The 21507-nt window shown below is 42.7% G+C and overlaps 1 protein-coding gene across 1 annotated transcript in view; it reads left to right on the forward strand.

Moving 5' to 3' along the window:
- ATP13A4 (ATPase 13A4) overlaps positions 1-20360 on the forward strand; it is a 41482-nt gene extending 21122 nt beyond the window's left edge. Inside the window, exons 12-30 of the mRNA XM_085298530.1 lie at positions 259-447; positions 764-825; positions 1552-1702; positions 3108-3194; positions 3903-4056; positions 4674-4785; positions 6493-6617; positions 7602-7765; positions 8789-8911; positions 9587-9666; positions 10975-11017; positions 11945-12054; positions 13298-13394; positions 14142-14214; positions 15473-15647; positions 16113-16330; positions 17911-17999; positions 19546-19626; positions 20139-20360. Of these exons, the coding sequence (XP_085154656.1) occupies positions 259-447; positions 764-825; positions 1552-1702; positions 3108-3194; positions 3903-4056; positions 4674-4785; positions 6493-6617; positions 7602-7765; positions 8789-8911; positions 9587-9666; positions 10975-11017; positions 11945-12054; positions 13298-13394; positions 14142-14214; positions 15473-15647; positions 16113-16330; positions 17911-17999; positions 19546-19626; positions 20139-20360 (2355 nt within the window). The remainder of the gene's footprint in view (positions 1-258; positions 448-763; positions 826-1551; positions 1703-3107; positions 3195-3902; positions 4057-4673; positions 4786-6492; positions 6618-7601; positions 7766-8788; positions 8912-9586; positions 9667-10974; positions 11018-11944; positions 12055-13297; positions 13395-14141; positions 14215-15472; positions 15648-16112; positions 16331-17910; positions 18000-19545; positions 19627-20138) is intronic.
- The last annotated feature ends 1147 nt before the right edge of the window (positions 20361-21507 follow it).

Genomic DNA, 21507 nt, shown 5'->3' on the forward strand with positions numbered 1-21507 from the left:
TTAACCTGCCTGGCATGTTTGAATTCATGTCCTTTGGAGGAGGCTGCTGAAGGARGTTACTCTCTAGCTGTGGTATAGACTCAAAGCCTTTGATTATATCAAAATAATTCATTTTTTAAGGAGATGAATATGTGATGTAGCATGGGCAGAAAACACCTGCAGCACAGGGGAGGAGGGATGAAGATGGCTGTACTCAAATGATCCAAGGAGCAGTGTCTGCCATCCTCTTGCTGATAACTGCCTCTGGTTTTATGTCAGGAGAAGGCAGGAGAAGTAGTGAAGAAGGCTCTGGATGTTATCACTATTGCTGTCCCTCCAGCATTGCCAGCTGCCTTGACAACAGGGATCATTTATACTCAGCGGAGGCTGAAGAAAAAAGGCATCTTCTGTATCAGCCCACAGAGGATCAACATGTGTGGACAACTGAACCTCATCTGCTTTGACAAAGTACCTGCTATGTGTTGGTTACTTTCATATTACTGATGGGAGCAATGCTAGGGGTGGGAGAGGATGGATTTTGGTCAGGCATTTGCATTGAACTTTACAAACACACTGACCAATCCTGCATGCTTGAGTTTGTGTTGTCTGAACACACAATACTGAACATTACTATTTTCTTTGGAGCACATGAATTGACTGGTAGTACCTTTGCTTGCTCTGTGCTGGCATTTTCTGGGTGGTAACTTCTTAAAATATGTCTTGTTTTTTATTTCTCTTGGAGCTCTCCTGTGGGAAGTTAATTTAAATGTATATTTTAACTTAGACTGGCACCTTAACAGAGGATGGCCTGGATCTCTGGGGCTTGCTACCCTCTGAAAGAAACTGGTAAGGCTTCTTGACAAGCAATGGCATTAATGTTTGGTGGGAGAGTGACTGGATTCTCTTCCTAGATGTATGAACAAGTCTCAGGGACTGCTAATGTCAAGCACCTGTTTGAAGTTCCACGTATTTCAATTTCCAATATTTTTTCTATAGCATTTGTGAAATGAGTTATTTACCTCATCCCAAGTCCTGCTCCACAGGAAAAGATGTGGCTAATGTTGCCAGCATTTGGCACAGCACTATGGTGATCTGGAATAGACATGCTAGGTCAGTTCTCAAAGGTAAAGCAGCCCTTTATGCAAGGGAGTCCCTCCTACCCATGAGGTTGCCACTCAGTTCCTGCAGTGCTGGTGTTTTTGCCTATTTACATATCCTGGAATGTGTGTGCCCAAAGATGCTCAAATTTGTATGAGGCTCAGAGCTCAGAGTCCTTCCACAAGCCTCAAGCAAGATTTTTCACAGTAATCTSTTCCTCAGATTGTCCCATTGCAATGGACTCCCTTAAGTACTTAAAATACGCCAACTCAGAGTATACTTATTGTGAGCATATATATCCTAGCCTTTAACTCATGAGGGAGAACAAGTCCCCAGAAACATGCTCATGGTCTGATCACAGACAGGAATTTAATAGACTCTGACTTACATGTTTTTGTTTTGTTAATTTTTACTGTTAGTGAGATATTGTTTGGTGTTCTGTGATGATACTTTTTCTGGTCTCCTTTGCATTAGCTTCCAGGACATTCACAGCTTCCCTGCAGACTGCAGCCTGCCTTGGGCCCCAGTGTTCAGAGCAATGGTAGTCTGTCATTCACTAATTGTATTGGATGGCAAGATCCAAGGTGACCCAATAGATGTGAAAATGTTTGAGGCGACTAACTGGGTAAAACTCTGCTTTGTTGTTATGCTAATAATGTAGGAGGGGAAATTTTGGTATTCTCAGAAAGTGTCCCAAGTCCTCCCTGGCAAATAGCCAATTTCCAAACACAAGTAAAACAGCCAAACCCCAGAAGGGCTACCACATGCTCAGATTTTTAAAGCAATATTCCTTATTTCTGCTGAAAGCTTTTATCCCAGGGAAATTTGGGAATTAGATTATTTGACTGGAAGTTTTGGAAATTATGCAAATTATACTCGCTTATCAACTGCAGCTGCCAGATGAGAGGAAATGTGTTTATGTGCAGATACACACAGGTTTTACAGAGCATGTAACAGACTTCTGCCATCTATAAACTGAGTACAAAACTTTGACTTTTGTTAGAGCTCTGTCATTGCGGAGATATTTCATGTGGACATGAGATCTCAAATCTGAAGATGGCACAAGGCCTCATGGCTTGGACAGAACCTATGTATCCTACTGCTGTGAAGTAGTATAACAGCRTAAGCATGGCAGATCTCAAAGTGCTCTGTATTCAGTCTTTGTCCCGTTGTCTACAAAACACCATCAATGTTCCTATTTACTATCTGATCACGTGGGAAAAAAGGAGCGTTTGCAAAAACTGAAAGGCTGTAAATCTGAGATGTATAAGGGAAAAAACAGCTCATAATTACCTGGTGGAAGGTTTAGCCATAAGCCATTGCTGATACAAGACAGGAGATTCAGGGCAGGATTAGATAGTTATGTGGGTGACAATGCACTAAATAGCTGTCTCTTTTCTATCTGCAAAATATATAGAAAGAGCAAAGTTTTAGGGAATAAACTGTCCAGTAATGACAGGAGATAGAGGATTATTTTCCCCAGGGGCATTACCCTGCTATTTCAGCCTTAGGCAGACATCTGGCAGTCATAAATTATTTGAAACAGGAATTATCTTGTGGTCTTTGACATCATAATCATTTGTTCTTCACAGTCATGTTGTGATGATTAAAAAATGCAGCTAGTTTGTGGAAGACTTGAAGAGCAGAGTGTGGTGCTTTCTACAGTAATAGAAACTTCTACTTATTCTTTTCCTACTGGGCCTGCTTCATACCCAGCAAAAAAGATTTTTGCACATTTCAGTGGATTGTGATGGTTGAAGTATTTATTGTCTAGGTGTAAACACGATCTGTTTGCTGTGCAGAGTACAGTGGTCTRTCAGTGAGGCTGGTGGAGCACAAGACTTGATGGCCAGGGGAGGCACTGGTTTCTCTGTCAGTTCTTTAATTTGAGGTTAGACAAACCCCTGTCAGAAATGAAGGAGATATCTCATTTTGAGGGAAGGAAAGGCTTTAAATGATCCATTGATGATCTAAAAGATCCTTTCTACTGGTGTGTGTGACCTAAAAGATTTTTGTCTTTCAATACACAGGTAATAGATGATTCCAGTGCACACTGTGTTGAAGGTCAAGGATCCACATATACTACAATTATTAGACCTGGGCCTAAAGCCAGCAGTGTAAGCTATTTGAAAGAAACACATCCATGAACAAGTTAAACTGTCAGTGTGAGAGTTACCGTTCAGTAAAGTAATGGTTGATTGTACTAACCCAAAACAGCTCTTCCACACTTCATCATATTTGCACTACCTGCTTCGTTCTCTCTSATTGAAGAGAGAAGCCAAGGAGTATTTGATGTTCGTATCAGAAATAGCTTTGAGCAGGGGGATATTGACTGGCATGATTGTCCATCTCAGGACTTCAGCTTGCCTGGTGGCCCCAGGCTCAGTCCAAACTGAGCAGAATGATGGAGGCGATAAAAGCAGTTGAAACTGCAGAGGAGTGTGGCAGCTAATGCCAGACTGGTAGTGTACAGCAAGGGAGACATCCCTTTTTGCTTTGTAAGACCTGTGTAAGACCTAGCAGAGTCTTGTTAGAAGGACATTCACTACTGTGTTCCATTCAGTAAAATATATCCAAAAGTCTGCTAAAACTGATCATGAGCTTTTCCTATTGCTTAGGCTAGAAATTTTGTCCAATTTGATCCCATCTTCATCCAAATCTTTTCTGTCCAACCATGAGAAATCAGCCCCTTTATTCAAGAAAAGGGAAGCGTGAATCATATTTTGGCTCAGTTTCTCACCATGGCTCAGATGATAGGCCTAAAATCTTTTGGTTTGACGTTAAAATCCTTGCTGCAGTGACCAATSCCTCTGCTTTTGTTCTAGGCCTCAGTGGAAGGAATTACCATTTTATACCAGTTTCCATTTTCTTCAGCCTTGCAGAGAATGTCTGTCGTTGCTCAAGAAATTGGTGGAGAACAAGAGGTCTTCACAAAAGGAGCTCCAGAAACTGTAGCCAAGTTATGTAGACCAGAAACAGGTAACTAGCATGTGTAGATGCTTCCTAGAAAAACATAYATATTAGTGACTTTTAATGGTGTGATGAAATGGAAGGTCAAAAATCAGTTTCTGTATCTAAGACTATACTTCAACATGGCAAGTCAGAATCTCTCTGTTGTACTCCAGAAAGTTTAAACCTAAGCTCTCATCCAGCCCTTCCCAGAAAAGATGCTCTGCTAAGGAATAAGAGCAGGTACAAACTGTTGCACAAGATGTACAGTATCTGCTGGAATTTTAAAAAATTGTGTAGAGGTCCAGTGCACACCAAAAAAAGGTTTTGTTTTTCTCTAAACCTCAGGAGAGCAGCTAGAAGAGCACAGCTCTTTCATGAGGCATTGGAACACTACATTCAAGCCTTTGCACAACAGCTTAGGATCCTAAGTATAGAAAGACAGGAGAGGCAAAGATTTTCTTATTGAGCAAAGCTCAGTTCAGCTGCTTTCCTTAATGCCTATTGTAAATGGTAAATATACCCTCTGCAGTCTACCTAGTTCTCTGGAACAGGAACCTTTCCTGCTTCAAGGCTTCTAAGATTATTCTCCTTTTCTTAGAAAGCAGATAAATGTCCCGATGAACTGTGTTTTTTCTTTTGCACAGTGCCATTGAACTTTGAAAGCAAGCTTCTGTTCTATACAGCACAAGGGTTTAGGGTCATCGGACTGGCGGGTAAACCTCTACAGGCAGAGAGGCAAYCTGCTGATCTAACAAGGTAAGCAAAGAGTTGCTTCTTATGAGCCACATTCAACCATGTGTTACTAGTATCTCAGATAGTGCAGTTACCATGGAGCCTCTGCCAAGAGCAGGGCTGTGGGACAGACAGTTTTGGTGGATTCTAATCAAATGGAATCTTATTTAAATCTGGATATAAATCTGTCTGAGAATGGGTAGAGGGCAGTTCACTAACCCATGCTATAAGTCCACACCTAAAATTCTTAGACATTTCTTGACAATGGATCAACACGGGGAGTGTAAGTCTAGTACACCCTGAACCATCATTCAGTCCCTCATTTCTACCAATCTTCTTATTGATGTATCCAGGTTTTCTGCCTAAGAGAAGCCTCTTCCTCTGTTGTTCTGGCTTCTTGATTAAAAATTAGTTAAGTATTAGTTTTCCACAGTCCTCACTCAGGAACACCCGCACATGCATCCATATGCTCTTCCCMAAATCTGTGTAGCTCTTGCCTATGATACTCCAGAAGCATTATTTATGAAACATTTGCAGTTACTAGAGCATCTGCTGTCCTTTCTGTTCACTAGCKGCATGTCCTAGTCCAGATGGGTCTCACTTACTTTTTCACGGAGTTCTTTACTTGCCAATAGGGCCAGTGGCACTGGCACYGAGGCAGAGTGCAAGCAGTTTGTTKAATTCTTGTGACAGGTATCATATCACTGGCTTATCCAACCCAGTGAGCAAATGTGTATGATATGTCCCATATTTTGAAGTTGTGTGTGTAGTCATAGCATGGGTAATGTATAAATTGCCTGTGAAAAAAAGAAAACTGAAGGTCAAACACAATCAGAGTCCTGCTGTGAAAGCAGTGACTGTTCAGGCATCACCTGACTTGGCTGCTCTGACTGCCATGCAGCTGTTCGTCCTCACCTCCTTCTGACTACTGTGGCTAAAATAAGTGTTTAAAAGCTTTTAATTTTTCAGGCTTTCCAGAGGAAACCCAGTTCTCTGGAAGAATCTGAACTCTCTGTAGTTTATGCCTCAGTGATGGGATTGTTAACCAAATTCTGTCCTCGCTTGCATTTATCAACCGTAAAAAAAGGCAAAGCACAGACATAAAAAGAGTAGGAGAGAACAGAGTTGGAGTTCCCACATGCTGTTTGCTCAGGAACGAATGTCGGGAGTAGCAAGTACCATTTGCTAATATGGGTATCTTTGCTGTATAGTCCTCAAATGAAAAAGGCATGAATTTTCCAAATCAGACCACCACTGTTTGGGAATCCTGCAGGAAATTCGGAAAGCTTTTTTGTGCTGGCTAGTGAAAGTGCATRAATAGAAAATAGTCCAGCCTATCAGTCAGGCTTCCTGTTGGTTTGCAGGACAGGCAGCTCCAAATTGGCTCTTTTTTGGTTTGGTAATTAAGCAAAGAGGGGCTGGAAATGGACTATGTACTAAGATCACTCTGCAGAACAAGGGAAAAACAGAATAAAAGGATGAAAAATCAAGTGAAGTTTCTCCACACACAACCAGCATTACTGCTGCTGTGGGATGCAAACCCTCCTGGTGTGGAAACAGCACCATAATAGACAAGCAGCCTGCGACTACTGAGAACAAACTTGTTATCTGAATTCTTTTGGATTAGACTGGATATTTAACAACTATAGCTAGCCATCAGCAAATACAGTGCAAAAACAGGCCAAAGGGAAAAAGRAGAATTAGACCTGTCTGTCTGTTCTTCTCTCTAAGGGAGGAGGTGGAATCTGATCTGACATTCCTGGGYCTGCTGATAATGGAGAATCGACTGAAGAGAGAGACAAAACCTGCCCTAGAAGAGCTCAGTGCTGCACRCATCAGGAGTGTTATGGTCACAGGTATCTAAATAGGTTGGATTATTTATGCAGCCACTGACCCAGACATGAAGGGATTCAACTGTGTATGAGTGAACAAGCAATCTGCTGCTTCATCACCACCACTGTCAGGAGCACAGAGACATTAGTATCTTTCAGACAATTATATTTCAAGAAGCATCTGTGTTATAGTAATGGCATGTGTGCATGTTTATGCCCCTAACAAGTACACCAGGCTTGTCAGATACCTAGCTCTTAATCTGTCCCACTTCCACCATGGATGAGAGTCTTGCTGTTCCTCTGGTGCTTTCCAGTGAATCCATCTGTTCTCCCCGGTTAGGATTACCAGATGATATGCACAAAAACATGTCCTACAGGATCTCTTCTCTGTAGGGCCTCATGAAATCCTGTGGTCATAAACAGCCCAGATAGAGYGTGGGTGCCAGGACAAATTACTGAACCTTGTGGCAACTGTGATTTATCAGGACATAGAGTCAGTCAGCTTCACGTACTTACCTGTTTACTAGTCCCTATTTATCCCATGTTTTCCTTGAAGGGCTGATTTGGATTTGGACAGAAGAAATACYAGATGAGTTCTTCTGTCATCCAAAGACATTTTTTCCAGGAGTCACACAGATCTCTTCTTCTTAGGCTTCACTCCCTTCAGCACCCATCTTACACTAAAGCAATCTAAGCACAATTGAGGAGTATCAGAGATAGTAGCAGCAACTTAACAGTGAATCCCTTATTGTTTATTGTGTAAAACACAGAATCTAGGAGCACATTCTCCAACTCAATTTCTTGAAGCTCGGGCCAAATAAAATAGATACTTAATTACTGAGGCAGTTTTGATCTTCATCCAAAACTATAGTGTGTCATTTCTTATGCACAGACTCTGAAATCTTACTGGTACCTGTGGTTATATGTGAAAAYTCAGAATTCAGAAAAAGGCTAATGTTTTCCTCATTGCTGAAATATGCAATGTAACCCTCCCCTTGGTTTTTGTAGGTGACAATGTTCAGACAGCTATAACTGTTGCCAAAAATGCTGGGATGATTTCTCCAACCAACTCAGTGATTCTTGTGGAAGCAAACAAAATACCTGGGTCTTTTTCAGCATCTGTAACCTGGAAACTACTAGAAGAAAACAAAACTAAAGATTGCAGAAGCCTGGTGAGCATAAGACAAGCGGGTGTTGTGCAACAAGAAAACAAACTAAGCTGGAATGCTTTRAATAATGCAGTGGGATTATGCTGGTATAACAGAGACCGGTCATACACCACCATCTGCACTATAGAATGTGATTTACCAGAAAAGTGTTTAAAAGAAAGTGATCTTTCAAAAAATGTACCCCTCTAGAGGTTCCCTCCTTGCATATTATCTTGTGAACAGTATTTTTGCAAACTGCTTAGGCTAATCTTGAGAATATCTTTGCAGAAACCCATGAGAGGTTTGTTTCCAGCCCTCAGAATGGTCTGATACCAGTTTCAAGAATGTTTCCCTGCAAGATATATTTGATGGTACAGATGTGAAGTCAAAATCTGTGGGACTGACTTGCCATCCCCGTTTGAGCAGATAGAATTAGCGCTTTGCCATGCATGCAAAATTAAAAGATGAACTGTTGAGAAATTTTATCTACACAGTGAAACATAAGTTGTCTGCTAAGAAATTATATTAATCAAATATYTCCACAATGAAACTGAGACACAGACCAGTTACTCTCTCCCTGAAGAATACGTCTGAAGGAGCTGGCTCTCCTCTGAGAGGTCAGGCAGATAGCAGGGAATCTCTGCAGGGTCTGTTGAGGGGCTGCTAATACTAATTCCTGGTCTGAGCAGCATCTTCACCATTGTTCACTGCAAAAAGGCATGCCAAGCTATGGCGCCTGCCCTGGTGCCTGTCACCCACTGTGCAGCCCAGAAGACTGACAGTTCTAACGATGGAGCTAAAACAGAGCTATGCCAAGGGACAGTTTCAAAAAGACATACAAGGCACTCAGTTCACACTGAAAATAATGGTGTTATATGCCTAAATCCCTTTACAAATCCTGGCAAAGGGACCAGGCCTTTAATCCAGGTCGCCTAGAGCCTTCACAAGTGCCCTCCCCATGGGATGTCCTTTTCTTTCTCCATAATAGTGCATGGAGAAATGCACACAGCAGCCTTGGAACAGCACTCACTCTGGCCTGGTTTATAGGATGATGACAGTGAAGCTGAAAGAAGAATCAGGCTGGCAGCTGGATCAGGCCAATACCATTTTGCCATGAGTGGAAAATCATACCAAATTGTAGCACAACATTTCAGACATCTGCTTCCAAAGGTAAGATCTGGGTTATTTAATTGGGGCAGATTTGCCATTCAGCAGATTTGGATTTTGCTGATATAATTAGCTGCAGAGATCTGGATCTGGGTCTCTAATTTGAGAGTAAATCTAACCTGTTTGAAATACCGAAGCCATGGGCTGGATGGATCTCTGATGTTAATATATGGAGAAAGGTCTGGAAACCCCTGAAATACTTCTGTACATGAGARGAGCAGACAAGTTTCATGCTGTGAGGACATAATTTAAAACACCTGTGTGTCTGGCTATTGCACAGCATTGATTTCCTTGGGATTTGGAGAAAAGAAGAAAACATTATATTCCACAGCATGCATTTCAAACATGATTAGTATGTTTTATGACAGGGAAATGTACTTAGGAGGGAAGGTTAAGAGTCTCATGARATCCTTTCTAATAACTCCCTGCCTRGTAATCTGTTTTCATCTAATAATTCAAACGACATGCTGATCTTCTTGTGCTCATTGTGATAGTTATTTTTACAAAATATTAATCAAGGTAAGTTTTATCTTAGGTCATCAACCTTTCCTGCTTTGGGGTCTAGCAGCAATTGTTTGGAAATAYGGATTTTTGGTGGTTTCCATTCCAGATCATCATTGAAATCACTGTGACTTTTGGATCAAGTGCTTAAAAATCACTTCCTTTTTCTCCTTACAGCTCCTGCTGAATGGAACAGTCTTTGCTAGAATGTCTCCTAGTCAGAAATCCAGCCTTGTAGAAGAGTTTCAAAAGCTGGAGTAAGTTCATAATGAACACTAAAAGTTAGGAAGTGTTTGATGAATGAGTCTAATAAGAGTTGGCTTTTATCTAACACAGTGTTCTGTGTACAAAACTGAAACCTCTACCAAAATACAGCTTGGCAATTAAATTCCACAAGTCCATTAAAGGGACACTGAAGTCCACATTAGTCTGGCAACGCAGCAAAGACCTAACACTCCCATGACTTTGAGTGTCCTTTGCACACATCATTCTCTTTCTGGGCCTGAAGTAGGGACACTTGTTTACCCAAGACTTTTGAATATCTCCTAGCACTGCAGCTTCTCAGTATTTTTACTGCACTGTCACTGACCCGGTCTGATGGATTAGAAGACATAGTGGTCTGTGGACAGYGTGGGCAATTAGGGCAATCTATGCTCTATGCTCCTGACAGCCATGGAGATATACAGAGATCTCTGAATTTCAGATGTCTTGCTGCCTGTTATTCAGCTACTTCCCAAGTTTTTTGAAGACCCGCCCCACTCCTAACTCAGCTAACTAGCTCGTGACCTCTCCCTAAAGCAGGCTAAGCTTGAAGCTGTTTCAGACTTGTCAGGCTGGTGTGAGCAGCTGTGAACATGCTAACCACTATTTAGCCTCCCTGGAGCACTATCAGTGTTTCTCAGAGAGAACTTTCCCTGCACTGGAATCCAGGCCTCAAGAATAAAAGACTCAAGTGAGTTAAGTCTGGAAGCGGTAGATTGGTTTTACTTGGATGCTGCAGATACAAAGACAAAAATTTATAAAGACTAAGCTCAGCACTTCACAACGTCCTTTTGGCCTCATGATAGGGATCTGTCCGCAGATACCCTGTTAAACCCATACTCCCTTCTCCCTACTCCAGCTGCCTGTCTCACTCCCTGCCTGTCCCAGGAGATCCAGAAGGGGCTGAACCCCAAGACAGAGTGCTCATTTATATCTATCTCTGGAAACAATGAGGTGTCAGTGTCTGGGATCCTTCCTGTATGAGCTTGCCCATCACCCTTAACCCTTTCCTCTGTTATGAGCCTGCACCCAGTGAATGTGGAAGACTGAGGCCATTGTAGTGAACATAAAACTACACGCTGATGTATTTTTCAGTCCATCACAGCACAAACTCTTTGCTGTAGACACATCTGAGGTGCAAGCCCAGGCACACGCTGAGTCTGGAGTCCTGCACTTCTGGGGCTGCAGTCCTTCARCCTTCCAGATAAACTTTTAACAAAAAACAAGGGGAAGGGGCTTCAGTTGTCTCCTGTTTACCTGTTCACCTGCCCCAGCACTGAACTGCAGGTCAATTTATTTTTTAGTTACTTTGTGGGCATGTGTGGAGATGGAGCCAATGACTGTGGGGTAAGTGAAAACTCATTACAGTATATTTGTTTTAAAAATGAATGCAATGCCAGTAGTGTACCCCAAGCCGAGCACACACTGGAGATGGGAGTCCTCTGCTTATTCACAGAGTGACTGTACAGGCCCCAGTACTGATTCAGATCTGATTCCACAGCATGGTCCTTACCAAGTGGAAGCTATTCTAGGCAGAGATGGTTACAAATCGTGGTCTCAGGGCCTGATTAATTTTTCTTTGCAAAAATATCCAAAAGACTCTCCAAATCCTCCCCTAGGATTTCTAGCAACACCTTCAGTGRCTGAGGGTGGAGAAGATTTGGGTTAAGATGAGTTCCCTCGAGGAACAGCTGTAGCCTCACTGGATTTTTGTGAGTATGTCTTTTAAAAGTACAAGGATTTTTTTTTTCCAAAATGAAGGATAAATATTCAGGGAGGAGCCCATAACTCCTTTTGGCTTCACTAACAGGTTCAGTTCAYTCCTGTGGCTTCACACACCCTTGTGTCAATGGGAGCAATGCCACCCAAGCAGTGAAGCGCTCTCTGATGCAGGGTATATGCACTAACACAATGTCCCAAGAGTTCTCCCGGGGGAAGCAGCCAGAGGATCTAGACTGTGTKCGTAAGATGTGACTGCAGTGAAGCATTGGCAAAGGAGGCACAGCCAAATCTGTCTTCAGCAGGTGGTGTAGATGGTGTTGAGGACCTGTGGGGAATGGACTTTGCTAATGCTGTCATCCCCTTATTGCTTCTGGACGTTGTGCTGCAACCATATCTCACTGGAGGAAMCTTAGGGGTGGAGCACACCCAGGGAATGAGGAGGGACTGCTGTTCACAAAAAGCATCCTGTACTAAGGGGTTCAGTTCTAGGTTGGCATACCAGTCCCTGTGTCTTCCTTGCTTGTGAGTACTGAAGAGGAATGTGCCTTTCAGGCTTTGAAAATGGCACATGCAGGGATATCACTGTCAGAGCAGGAGGCATCCGTGGCTTCACCTTTCACATCACGAACTCCCAACATAGCATGTGTGCCAGAACTAATCAGGTAAGTGTGGATTCTTGTCTCCTGTTATGTCAAGGAGACAGGCCCAAATCCTCCATAATATTAGAGTYTAGTGTTCTCACCAGGCCAGGCTGTACATATAGAGGGAAAAATAAAATTCTTTGACCTTGAAATTGCCTTGAAATTRTTCCTCTCTAAATTTCTTTTAAGGTAAATCCTTTTTTCCCCCCAAAACTACAGGAGGGGGGGCAACTGCAGCTGAGCATTAAATCATTAGCAAYATTTTAAGTTCAAAAGAAATGAAAAGCAGTGCTCTGTAAAGTGAATCCAGTCCACAATAGCACTCTGTGCACTATTATTATGCACAGCCTCTGATATACTATCCAAACACAAAATTAGCATTTGTTGAGCCATTACCTTAGTTAAGTTTTACAAGAAGTAAGTTACTTATTCCTTCCCCAGTAAAGCATGGGGGATCAGGACTATGCCAAACTTAAGCACTATATGTAATGAACATCAGGAATCACAGGAAGTCACTGTCCAAAACCAGGAGCTTCATTAAGAACAGCTTTAGCACTTGATCTACTGCTTACTTCATCACCGAACTTCTTTCTAGAACTTCCCCCAACCACTGCTCAAAGGAGCAGTACCTCTACCTAATACTGTGAGCCAGGGTGAAGGTAGGAAGAGACCCAGCGACTGACTTAGTCCATTGCTCTAACCACTGAACATACTRTCTTCTGAAGAGTCTGTAACAGTGAATAGGATTATTTGTTATTCTGGAGGGTTTTGCTGTTAATTCTACAAACTGTTTGATAGTGCTGTGAAGGCGGCCAAGGTCCTGATTCTGCTTAATGTGGCAGATGAATACTGGAGAGCGTTTGGAAAGAATCTGTTTCCCCTTTCAGATACTGTATGGTCACTGCTGGAGAAGAGGACATGTCAGTTTGAATTGTCTGAGCAGCTGCCTGGCTCTGTGTGCTCTCCCTAGCGTGTAATTGTYACCTGCAGTACTAATGTCAGCAGGAAGACTCACTGGAATAAATCCTAGTCTTGGGAACGTGGATCACTGGAATCAAGTCCTTTTGCTTGCAGCAGCATTTCAGCAAGAGAAAGTTCTTCTTTCGTTCAGGCCAAATTTTATTTAATTCACCTCCCAGCAAAATATTGGCAGGAACTTTTATCCTACTGACAAATGCCCTACTTTTCAATAGCATTTTCAGAGTATTGACAACAGGAGCAGACACTCACCTAACTGATGTCATTTTTTCACCTCTTTGCACAGGGAAGGCCGTGCCGCCCTGGTCACTTCCTTCTGCATGTTCAAGTACATGGCACTGTACAGCACCATCCAATACCTTGGTGTTCTCCTGTTGTACTGGGTATGTCTTGGGAATRTGGACCTTGCTGGCTAGAACTGATTGGACTACTGCTCCCTGTGGGATAAACATGGCATAAAAGCCAAGATAAAACTAGGAAATGAAGTTCTTCCTCTATATGAGCTACAAAATTCTGTAACTATAATGTAATCCTTCTGTATCCTCATCTGAAAACTGTACAAGTTTTCAGCCAAACTTCAGCCAAAAGGCTTAGGGTCCCAGCTGGACWAAAGGGAAGCTGAGATACTGAGCGGTAGTTCAGATGAGGGCATATGTTTGTGGAAAGGGAGAATTTGTCATAAGCACATGATGTTGCAATTTATTCAGCATTAAAGCATGAATTAGCTTAACGGTAAACAAAATCCTCTAGAGTGCCTTAAACCACTTCTGCATGGCTTCTTCCCAGCTGGGGAGGAGGGCTTTGCATTCAGAAGTCATACAGCATTGAGAAAGTACATGTCTCTTCAAATAGGCTTTTTATGTTGCACTGAGTGAACTGGAAGCATCATAAGCCTGAACAATGCACAAAATAAGTATTCACCGCAGGCCCAGTAATGATGAATATATTGGCAGGGTGGTGGGTTGTGTGGTCCCCTTATCTGCTGAATAGCATACTCTTGGATTTTTTCAGAACAAACAGCAGTGCATTAGCTCCATGAAAATAATACAGCTTCTGGAGATGATATAAAAAAGCCCATGGCAAATGTCTGATCTTTTTGTGATTTTTTTTCTTTGTGTTCCTCTTTTCAGCAACTAAACTCCTTTGGGAATTACCAATTTTTGTTCCAAGATCTGGCTATTACCACTATAATTGGTGTGACAAGTAAGCCCCGTTAGTCGTCTTGCATGTTAATAAGAGAACAGATCTCAAATATTTTTCACTTCTCTGGAAATGCATACTCCTATGTATAGCAAGGGAGAAAAGACAGAGACTGTATAGACTACAGGAATTTTAGATCAGTAGAGACAASTTCTTGTTTGAGAAAAGAAAGCTCTGAATTAAAGTGGGCAATTCTTAGTGGTGGAGTTACTGGCCGTGTAGGTTGTTGATAATGGGGATGTTGTCTCTTGAGGGAGAGAAAACAAACATACCTCGAGGGAGAGAAAACAAACAGACCTAATGAAGTAGAAGGGACCATTCAGGCTTTTTCCTGTGGACTTGAGAAGCCAGATCAAGAAGATGGTGAAGGATCCATGCCAAAAGGAAAGAGGTTGCACTGTGTGGAGTCCAAATCAAATTCAAAGCTATGTAGGTAGGAGGCACAAGAGGAAAGAGATATGAAAATGGGCAGGAAAGAAGTGACAGATGTCACATACTGCAGAGGAGAAAGTTAGAAGCCAAGAATGAGAGAGAAGACCAGTTCTGTACAAGGAAGGGAAATGAAAGAAGCAGGTCGGTAGGATAGAATAAATGGAGAAGTTTAGAAGCAGGAATGGMAAGGGCCAGGGCATGAAAAGTATATGTCAAAAGCTGTCTTCCATCCCTGCGAGATCACAGATGACTGGAAAAGGTCTTGATTAAATCAATCCTAAAGGGTCAGCAACCATAGTGGGTGATGAAAGCTATCTTGCTATCAGTAGTCCAATTGGCAACACTGCATCAGGCTTTCTGTAATTTTACTCAAAGGCCCAGTAAGCCTGGATGATGTGATGAAACCTAAGAAGAGAGGACTTGAGGGAAATCTTTTCGGTCCTCTACCAGCTCAAAAAATCAGGCTCTAGGTGCTTAGTCTAGGAGGATACAATATATCCCAAGCCACAGACAACAACAAATCACAGAAACAACTGGAGAGTCTGAGCATATCCTTATATCCTTGGGACTGAYAGTAGACAAAAATCAAGATCCAACTTCTTTTTTCCAAAAGTGTCTAATATTAGTCAGATGCCATTAATTAACTCTCTCTATGACCAATAAGATTTGATGAGAAAATAACTATATTTTGTAATTGAAATAGTATTTCTGTGTATTACAGTGAACCATGTAGAGTKTAAAAGAGCTGGTCATTAATAACAGTCAGTGCTAGACAGCAGCAATGCTGGTATTTTGGACATGCTACTGAACATGTCTSTGCATGTTTCAGTGAGTTTCACAGAAGCCTATCCAAAGCTGGTACCCTACAGGCCTCCCAGCCAGCTCATCTCACCCCCATTGCTGCTCTCCGTCATACTTAACATCCTCTTCAGTCTCAGCATGCAAATTTTGGGTTTTGTGGTGGTCCAGGAGCAGCCCTGGTATTCCAAGACCAATATACACAGGTAAGTCCTTTTCTTGGGACCCTGGGGAACCCAGGCAGACACACTGGACAGGTCTGCATGACACTATTCATCAGCTTGACAGCGATGCCAATCAGCATCTACAGGCAAACTCTGTGTTCCCCCATAGGGTGCAAAGAGAGTAAACAAACAGTGATGTCTGCATGTCCCAGACTCCCCAGAAAGTCTGCTGTGTAGCAGAGAATTTTTCTTCTGAGTGCAAAGAGGAGCATTTAATTGCAGGGGAGGCCAGGGTATCCAAGCAGGTTTGACTCAAACTCTGCCAAGTTCAGCAAACTCAACCCAGTGGGTGAGATTAAGGGCACTGCCAATAACCCATAGCCTTATGATAGCAAGGGCAAATCATGACTATGAGGGAGTATGAGGATTCCTGATAGTGGTAGTGGAAGCTAGGGGAAAAGAACAGATAGTGATAATTTGCTCATTGGAGTGACACTTTTTTTACAGTGCCTGCCTCTCAGGAAATGACAGCCACATGGAGAATTCTTCCACTATTTCCAGCCTTGGCTACCATGGGGTGAGAGATGGAGCCCTTAGTGAAGTGGACAATGGCTATAAGAGCTACGAAAATACTACAGTGTGGCTGCTAAGTACCATCAACTGCCTCATTGTAGCACTAGTTTTTTCCAAGGGAAAACCTTTCAGGCAGCCTGTCTACACAAACTGTAAGTATGGGTAGAAAGGGAGGGATCTGTGGCACACTCAGCTCAGGAGTTCAATTCACTAGAGAAAAATTAAAACTTGACCAGAATGATACTAGCCAAAACATCAGGAGCCCAATATAAGACTCCGAAATCTCTACTTTGTTGACTAAAGGCAACCTTTTCATAAGTTTTAGTCCCAATTGCATCCTGTGATCAGGACCTCTCTGAGCTGGATTGACACTTTGTCCTTCTTTGCTGCTGGAAGTCTGGCCCTGGCATTTGGATTTCTGAAGCAGACAAATAAAAACTGTTAACAAGTAGCAGGCAGGTGATGTTGACTGGCAGAAGTGTCGTGTTACTAAAAAAAGCCTGAATGATGTATCTCAAGAAAAGAAGAGCCAGAATTAGAAGGCCTCACTTTGCTCTTGTCTTTGGGGCATCACAGGGAATCCCTGTCCCTGCAAGACAAGCTTGTTGAGCAGTGTCTGAGGGAGCTCTTGTTCAGGAGGTTCTCTTGGGCCCATAATAAATGAAACCTGTGTGTTTTCAGAATCCTTGTCTCCCAATTCAGAACTAGAGATGTTTGGCAGYTGTTTATTCTATGGCCAGTATCTCCTTTAAAAAGAAAACATCAATGGATGCAGCACCTTGAAGGAGTTCTAATTAAATCTAGCTGCTCTGTTCTGCCTCTGAAAGACTGTCATGTGAAGGGAAGATCAGCACATGTGATTGTGGCAATTCTGGAAGTGACAGTGAGGCATAGAAAGGCTGTTCTTTTTCTCTGTGGGACAAATCGTGCATCTATCTCTCAAGGAAAGCTTTGCTCAGCTTTTCTCTGMTGAAGAGTTAAATGTGTGCTGCAGATTTCATGGCCTGACTGTTCTTGGTATGGACATAGTGAGGTGGGGACAATCCTCCCAGAAAAGGTGAAGAGATGAACTGATTCTTGATCTACAATCACATACGTTAGCAGAAAATTTCAGATAGCAGAGGGTTCATCAATCTCACAAAACCAGGCAAAACCAGAGTGAGTGAGAGGGGGATGAAGGCCGATCCATGCCAGCTGTAAAGAAGATGAATTTACTGATTATTGGGAAATCTGCTTAGGGGTGGAGRGGTCAATAGATTCTCCATGAGTTGGAGTCCTTAGATCCTGATGGAGACTTAAGTCTTGATATCACTGAAATCAAGGGCAAAGCTCCTAATTAATTGGTGAGAGCAAGGCTGCATCTTGGACATCTTTGTGAATGACAGAACAGGAGACGCTGGGCTTAGTGTGAGACATGCCAAAGGCTCTCTGGGTTCTGGGACCTGAGAGGTCAGATTGACTGATTAAAACAATCTCAAGGCCACTTAAATTTATGGCTGCAAGGCTTGTCCCAGCCTCACATATATCTGCTTGACTGAGTAAAACTCCAGCTTTACTCAGTTCTTTTTTTTTTTTTCTTTTTTTTTCCCTGCACATTCTTTTCTATTTCATGGATATTTTCTTTTTTAGTATTTGACACAGAAAATGGTGTCTACATTCCTCTTTAGTTAAGGCAAGCAGTTGAGAATGCTTATAAATCCATTGTTTTATTTGCTTCCTCTTCTCCCTTCAGATGTGTTTGTACTAGTGCTCACAGGACAGCTGGGTGTCTGCCTCTTCTTGGTGTTTGCTGATATTGATGATCTCTACTCAAAGATGGATGTAAGTATTGTTTCAGGGTAGGTTTTAGTATTACTGCAGAGCTTTTGTAAGTGCACTAGAACYGTTTTTAGCACAAGGCACAGACTTTAACAGGGACGTATGGCATTTCTGAAGACAAGTCAAGTTTAAAAGAGGTGGATTTTAGATGCTGAGAATGAAGAACGTTCTGGAGATATGCTAACTCCACAACGATTAGGAGGCTATTGAACAAACTAAGGTCCATGCATTCTAACACCTAGCTGTCTATACAAGGACCTCAATGTGATTGTTTCAGTGCAACAAGAGTCCATATTGCTGAACTTACAATGTTTGGTATGTTGGTGGCTTTATGGTTAGCAGTGAGGCCAGCAGAAGAAAGGGGCTGGGCCCTACAGGTTAAGCTTGATACACTATGTGCTTCTGTTTCTCAGGCTGTACTTGCTCTGCAGACAAAACATGTGAGCAGGATCTGCCAGTCAGTACTCACTGCAGCTCTTGGTTTTCAGTTTCCAACTTTTTCAGGCACTCTGTCTAGATTTCAGAGCTGGCTGGAGCCCACAGTTTCCTAAAGCATCATTTGACTTTAGAACAGCTGTGGAGAAAGACTAGTGAGATTGTCATGGGAACAGAGCATCTGTCTGGAAAGATATCAAGAGCCTGACAGAGGGCAAGATGGGAGCTGCCRTGTACAAATACATCCTAGGGTAGATACCATGGAGGGATAAGAGCTACATCAACCACAGGACAGGGTTGTCAGTGAACCTGGCATGATTACATGTACGCTGGAAACTGGAAGGAAAATGTTAAACTCTTCCAGTGTGACTCACACAGCCTCATATTAGGCATCACAGGAACAAAACAAAACAAACACACAGCTATTCTGTTGGTAAATTTTTGATCAGAACAGTGCAATAAGGTGGCCCTGCATAACAAGTACTGGCCATTGTGCTGCTTAAAGTCCTATATCTTTGGGTAAGTGTTGGAAAGTGGATCTAGAAACAGGAATAATGAAATGTKGAAGCAGATGCATAGGCAAGAAGAACAGACCTGGATTTTTATTGCCAAGCAGCCTGGCTATGGCTACCTCACTGTGTAACAGCTCCYGGAGCAGATGCTCACCGGGAAGACAAGATTAAAGACTCAGCCACGAGATGGCACTTTTAAGCAAGYCTTAGTCCTGTTGTGGCTTGTGGTGACAAGCTCCCAGTCTGTTTGGAGGGAATGCACGGGATTTGTTGGGAAGAGAAAAGGAGGGAGTACCACCAGAAACGTAGTGCCCTGACTGGGAAGTTGGAGCTAGATTTATAGCTTAAATACTCAGACCTATTTCTTATTTCAGGAAGAAATCAAACATTTAGGTTTTCTGTTGCAGTTCTGGAGTATGATTTTCTCTGCTGGATCAGAAGTTTAAATGCTTCTTCATCAATAATTACCTAAGACAAATAGCAATATTAGCTTTTCAGCAATATATACAGTCCRTGTGGGATTTTGGCTTCTGGTGATGCGTGCTCCCACCTGTGCCTGGTGCATGCACACACTGTTGACCACTTCTCCTGCTTTCCTCCAGCTTGTCTGCACACCCACCACATGGCGGGTCTCCATGGTGATAATGCTTGCAGTCACATTTGCTGTGTCCTTTATTGCTGAGGTGAGTGAGCTTCTCTGAACATACCTGTCAGCACTATTAGGAGAGAAGAAAGAGTCGAGTCTCACTCTCTCTCCATCCTTCTCAGCCCAGCTTGGGAATATCTAATAAAACAGGARCCATTGCTGCTACTTCACCCTTCCCCTCTCCTCTCAAAGCTCCACATCAGAATGATCAGATATGACAGTATGCCTGGCCCCAACCGCCTCTTCTTTCTTCTGGTGAGCAGGATGTACCAGGCTCTTCCCAAGGGCAGAGAAATATGGGGAGTGTTTAGTGTTTTCTCCTTAAATCTTGCAGACTGTCAGGAGGAACCAGTCCCAGCTTTCTAGTGGAGAGCTCTGGTGGAGCTGATACAAGAARTGCCCAGTAAAGGACTATTTATGGGATGTGGATGAGCAGGACAGGGAGGAGATCTGGCTTTCCACTACTTTTCCTGTGTGTGTCCTGTGGATGAAGAGGAAAAGCTGCTCTTTAGGTCCTTCAAAATCTTCAATCTGCTTTTACTTTTGCAGGAAGCTGTCATTGAGAACAGAGCCCTATGGCTGCTGCTGAAAAAAACCTTTGGATACTACTCAAAGAGCCRTTACAGAAGGCTGCAGCAGGTGTTAGAGCGGGACTCAGCCTGGCCACCTCTGAATGAAACCTTCTTCTCAGATTCTGTTGCAATATCAGTAGACAAAGTTATAACAGGYCACAGCAATCCAACATTTGACAGCAATGAGAACACACTTTGAAGGAAACGTGTCCAGGACAGTTGCACCTGATGGTGAAAGGACTGTCCCAGAGACATTATAAAAGAGGAAGAACTGACCCACTCCTACCCCTTTATTYTGTTTCTGACCAGATTTGGCTCGAATATACCAGAAGCATAAAAGCTGGCTCTAGTAGCATAAAGCCACTGTAATGGTTCTCCTGTCCCCTAACCAGCAGATGAGTGGCTGATGGCAGCTAGCTGTGAATGGAGTAGCCTGGAAAGAGTGGCAAAGCATATCCATGGTTGACACTCCCAGTGCTGCATCCTTCTTTTAAGCTGCATTATGCTGTCTGTAAGGATGGTGGATCTTCCTGATGACAAGTACTGAATTCAGATTCCAGCACTCCTACTTCCCTTCAGAGAAATCAGATAAAACTTGTTCCTGTTTGAGGCTGMTGAACACAAGCAGTTCCTTGTATTCCTACAGCTCCCAGAGCTTCAGATACCCTACCTCATATCTGGGGTTTGTTGTTCCCTTCTCTGTCAATGCTTTGCTTTCCAGAGCTGGAAGGAGCTACAAATAGCCAGAGCCTTCTCCTAGAAACATCCACTCTCACCACCATCATGTCTTTGCCTTCCTTGAGTGACCATGATGGGAGCAATGCAGAGCTCTTGCTAGCTCCCTGCTACTAGGCAACCCACTTGCACTAGGGGAGAGGGGTGGGACTTCCCAGAGCTATTCAAGGCTTTTTGGAGCCTCTCTATGCCTGGATTTTGGACTGAGAATCTGGTTCTGATCATGAAGATCTTTTTAATCCTCTTTTCARTTTAAATGATGTGGTACTTGCATTTTTCAGGTGAAAACTTATTGACCTATAGAGCAGAATGATTTCATTGTTTCACCTTGTTTCTGAGGAATATGTTCATCTGAGTTGTTTAAAAAAAATAGAATGAAATACATGGTATTGCAAATTATGTTCTCATTCTGTGAAGATACAAGACATGCTAACCCTTGTGGTGTGGAATTTGCTGGACTGGACTAAAGTGGGTGTTGCATAGCTGGGGTGCTGCCTCCCATCGGTCCCCAGTTTATCAGTGGTTAGAAATGGATATTCTAGGGCTTACTACTCTCAAGGGGCTAAAGCCTGAATTAAAAAGCTGTGAACCACAAACATAGCTGAGTCTCA

The sequence above is a fragment of the Rhea americana genome, unplaced genomic scaffold, assembly GCF_003343005.1.
Source record: "Rhea americana isolate MKP2758 unplaced genomic scaffold, rheAme1 scaffold_14, whole genome shotgun sequence".
In the NCBI taxonomy this organism is placed as follows: Eukaryota; Metazoa; Chordata; class Aves; order Rheiformes; family Rheidae; genus Rhea; species Rhea americana.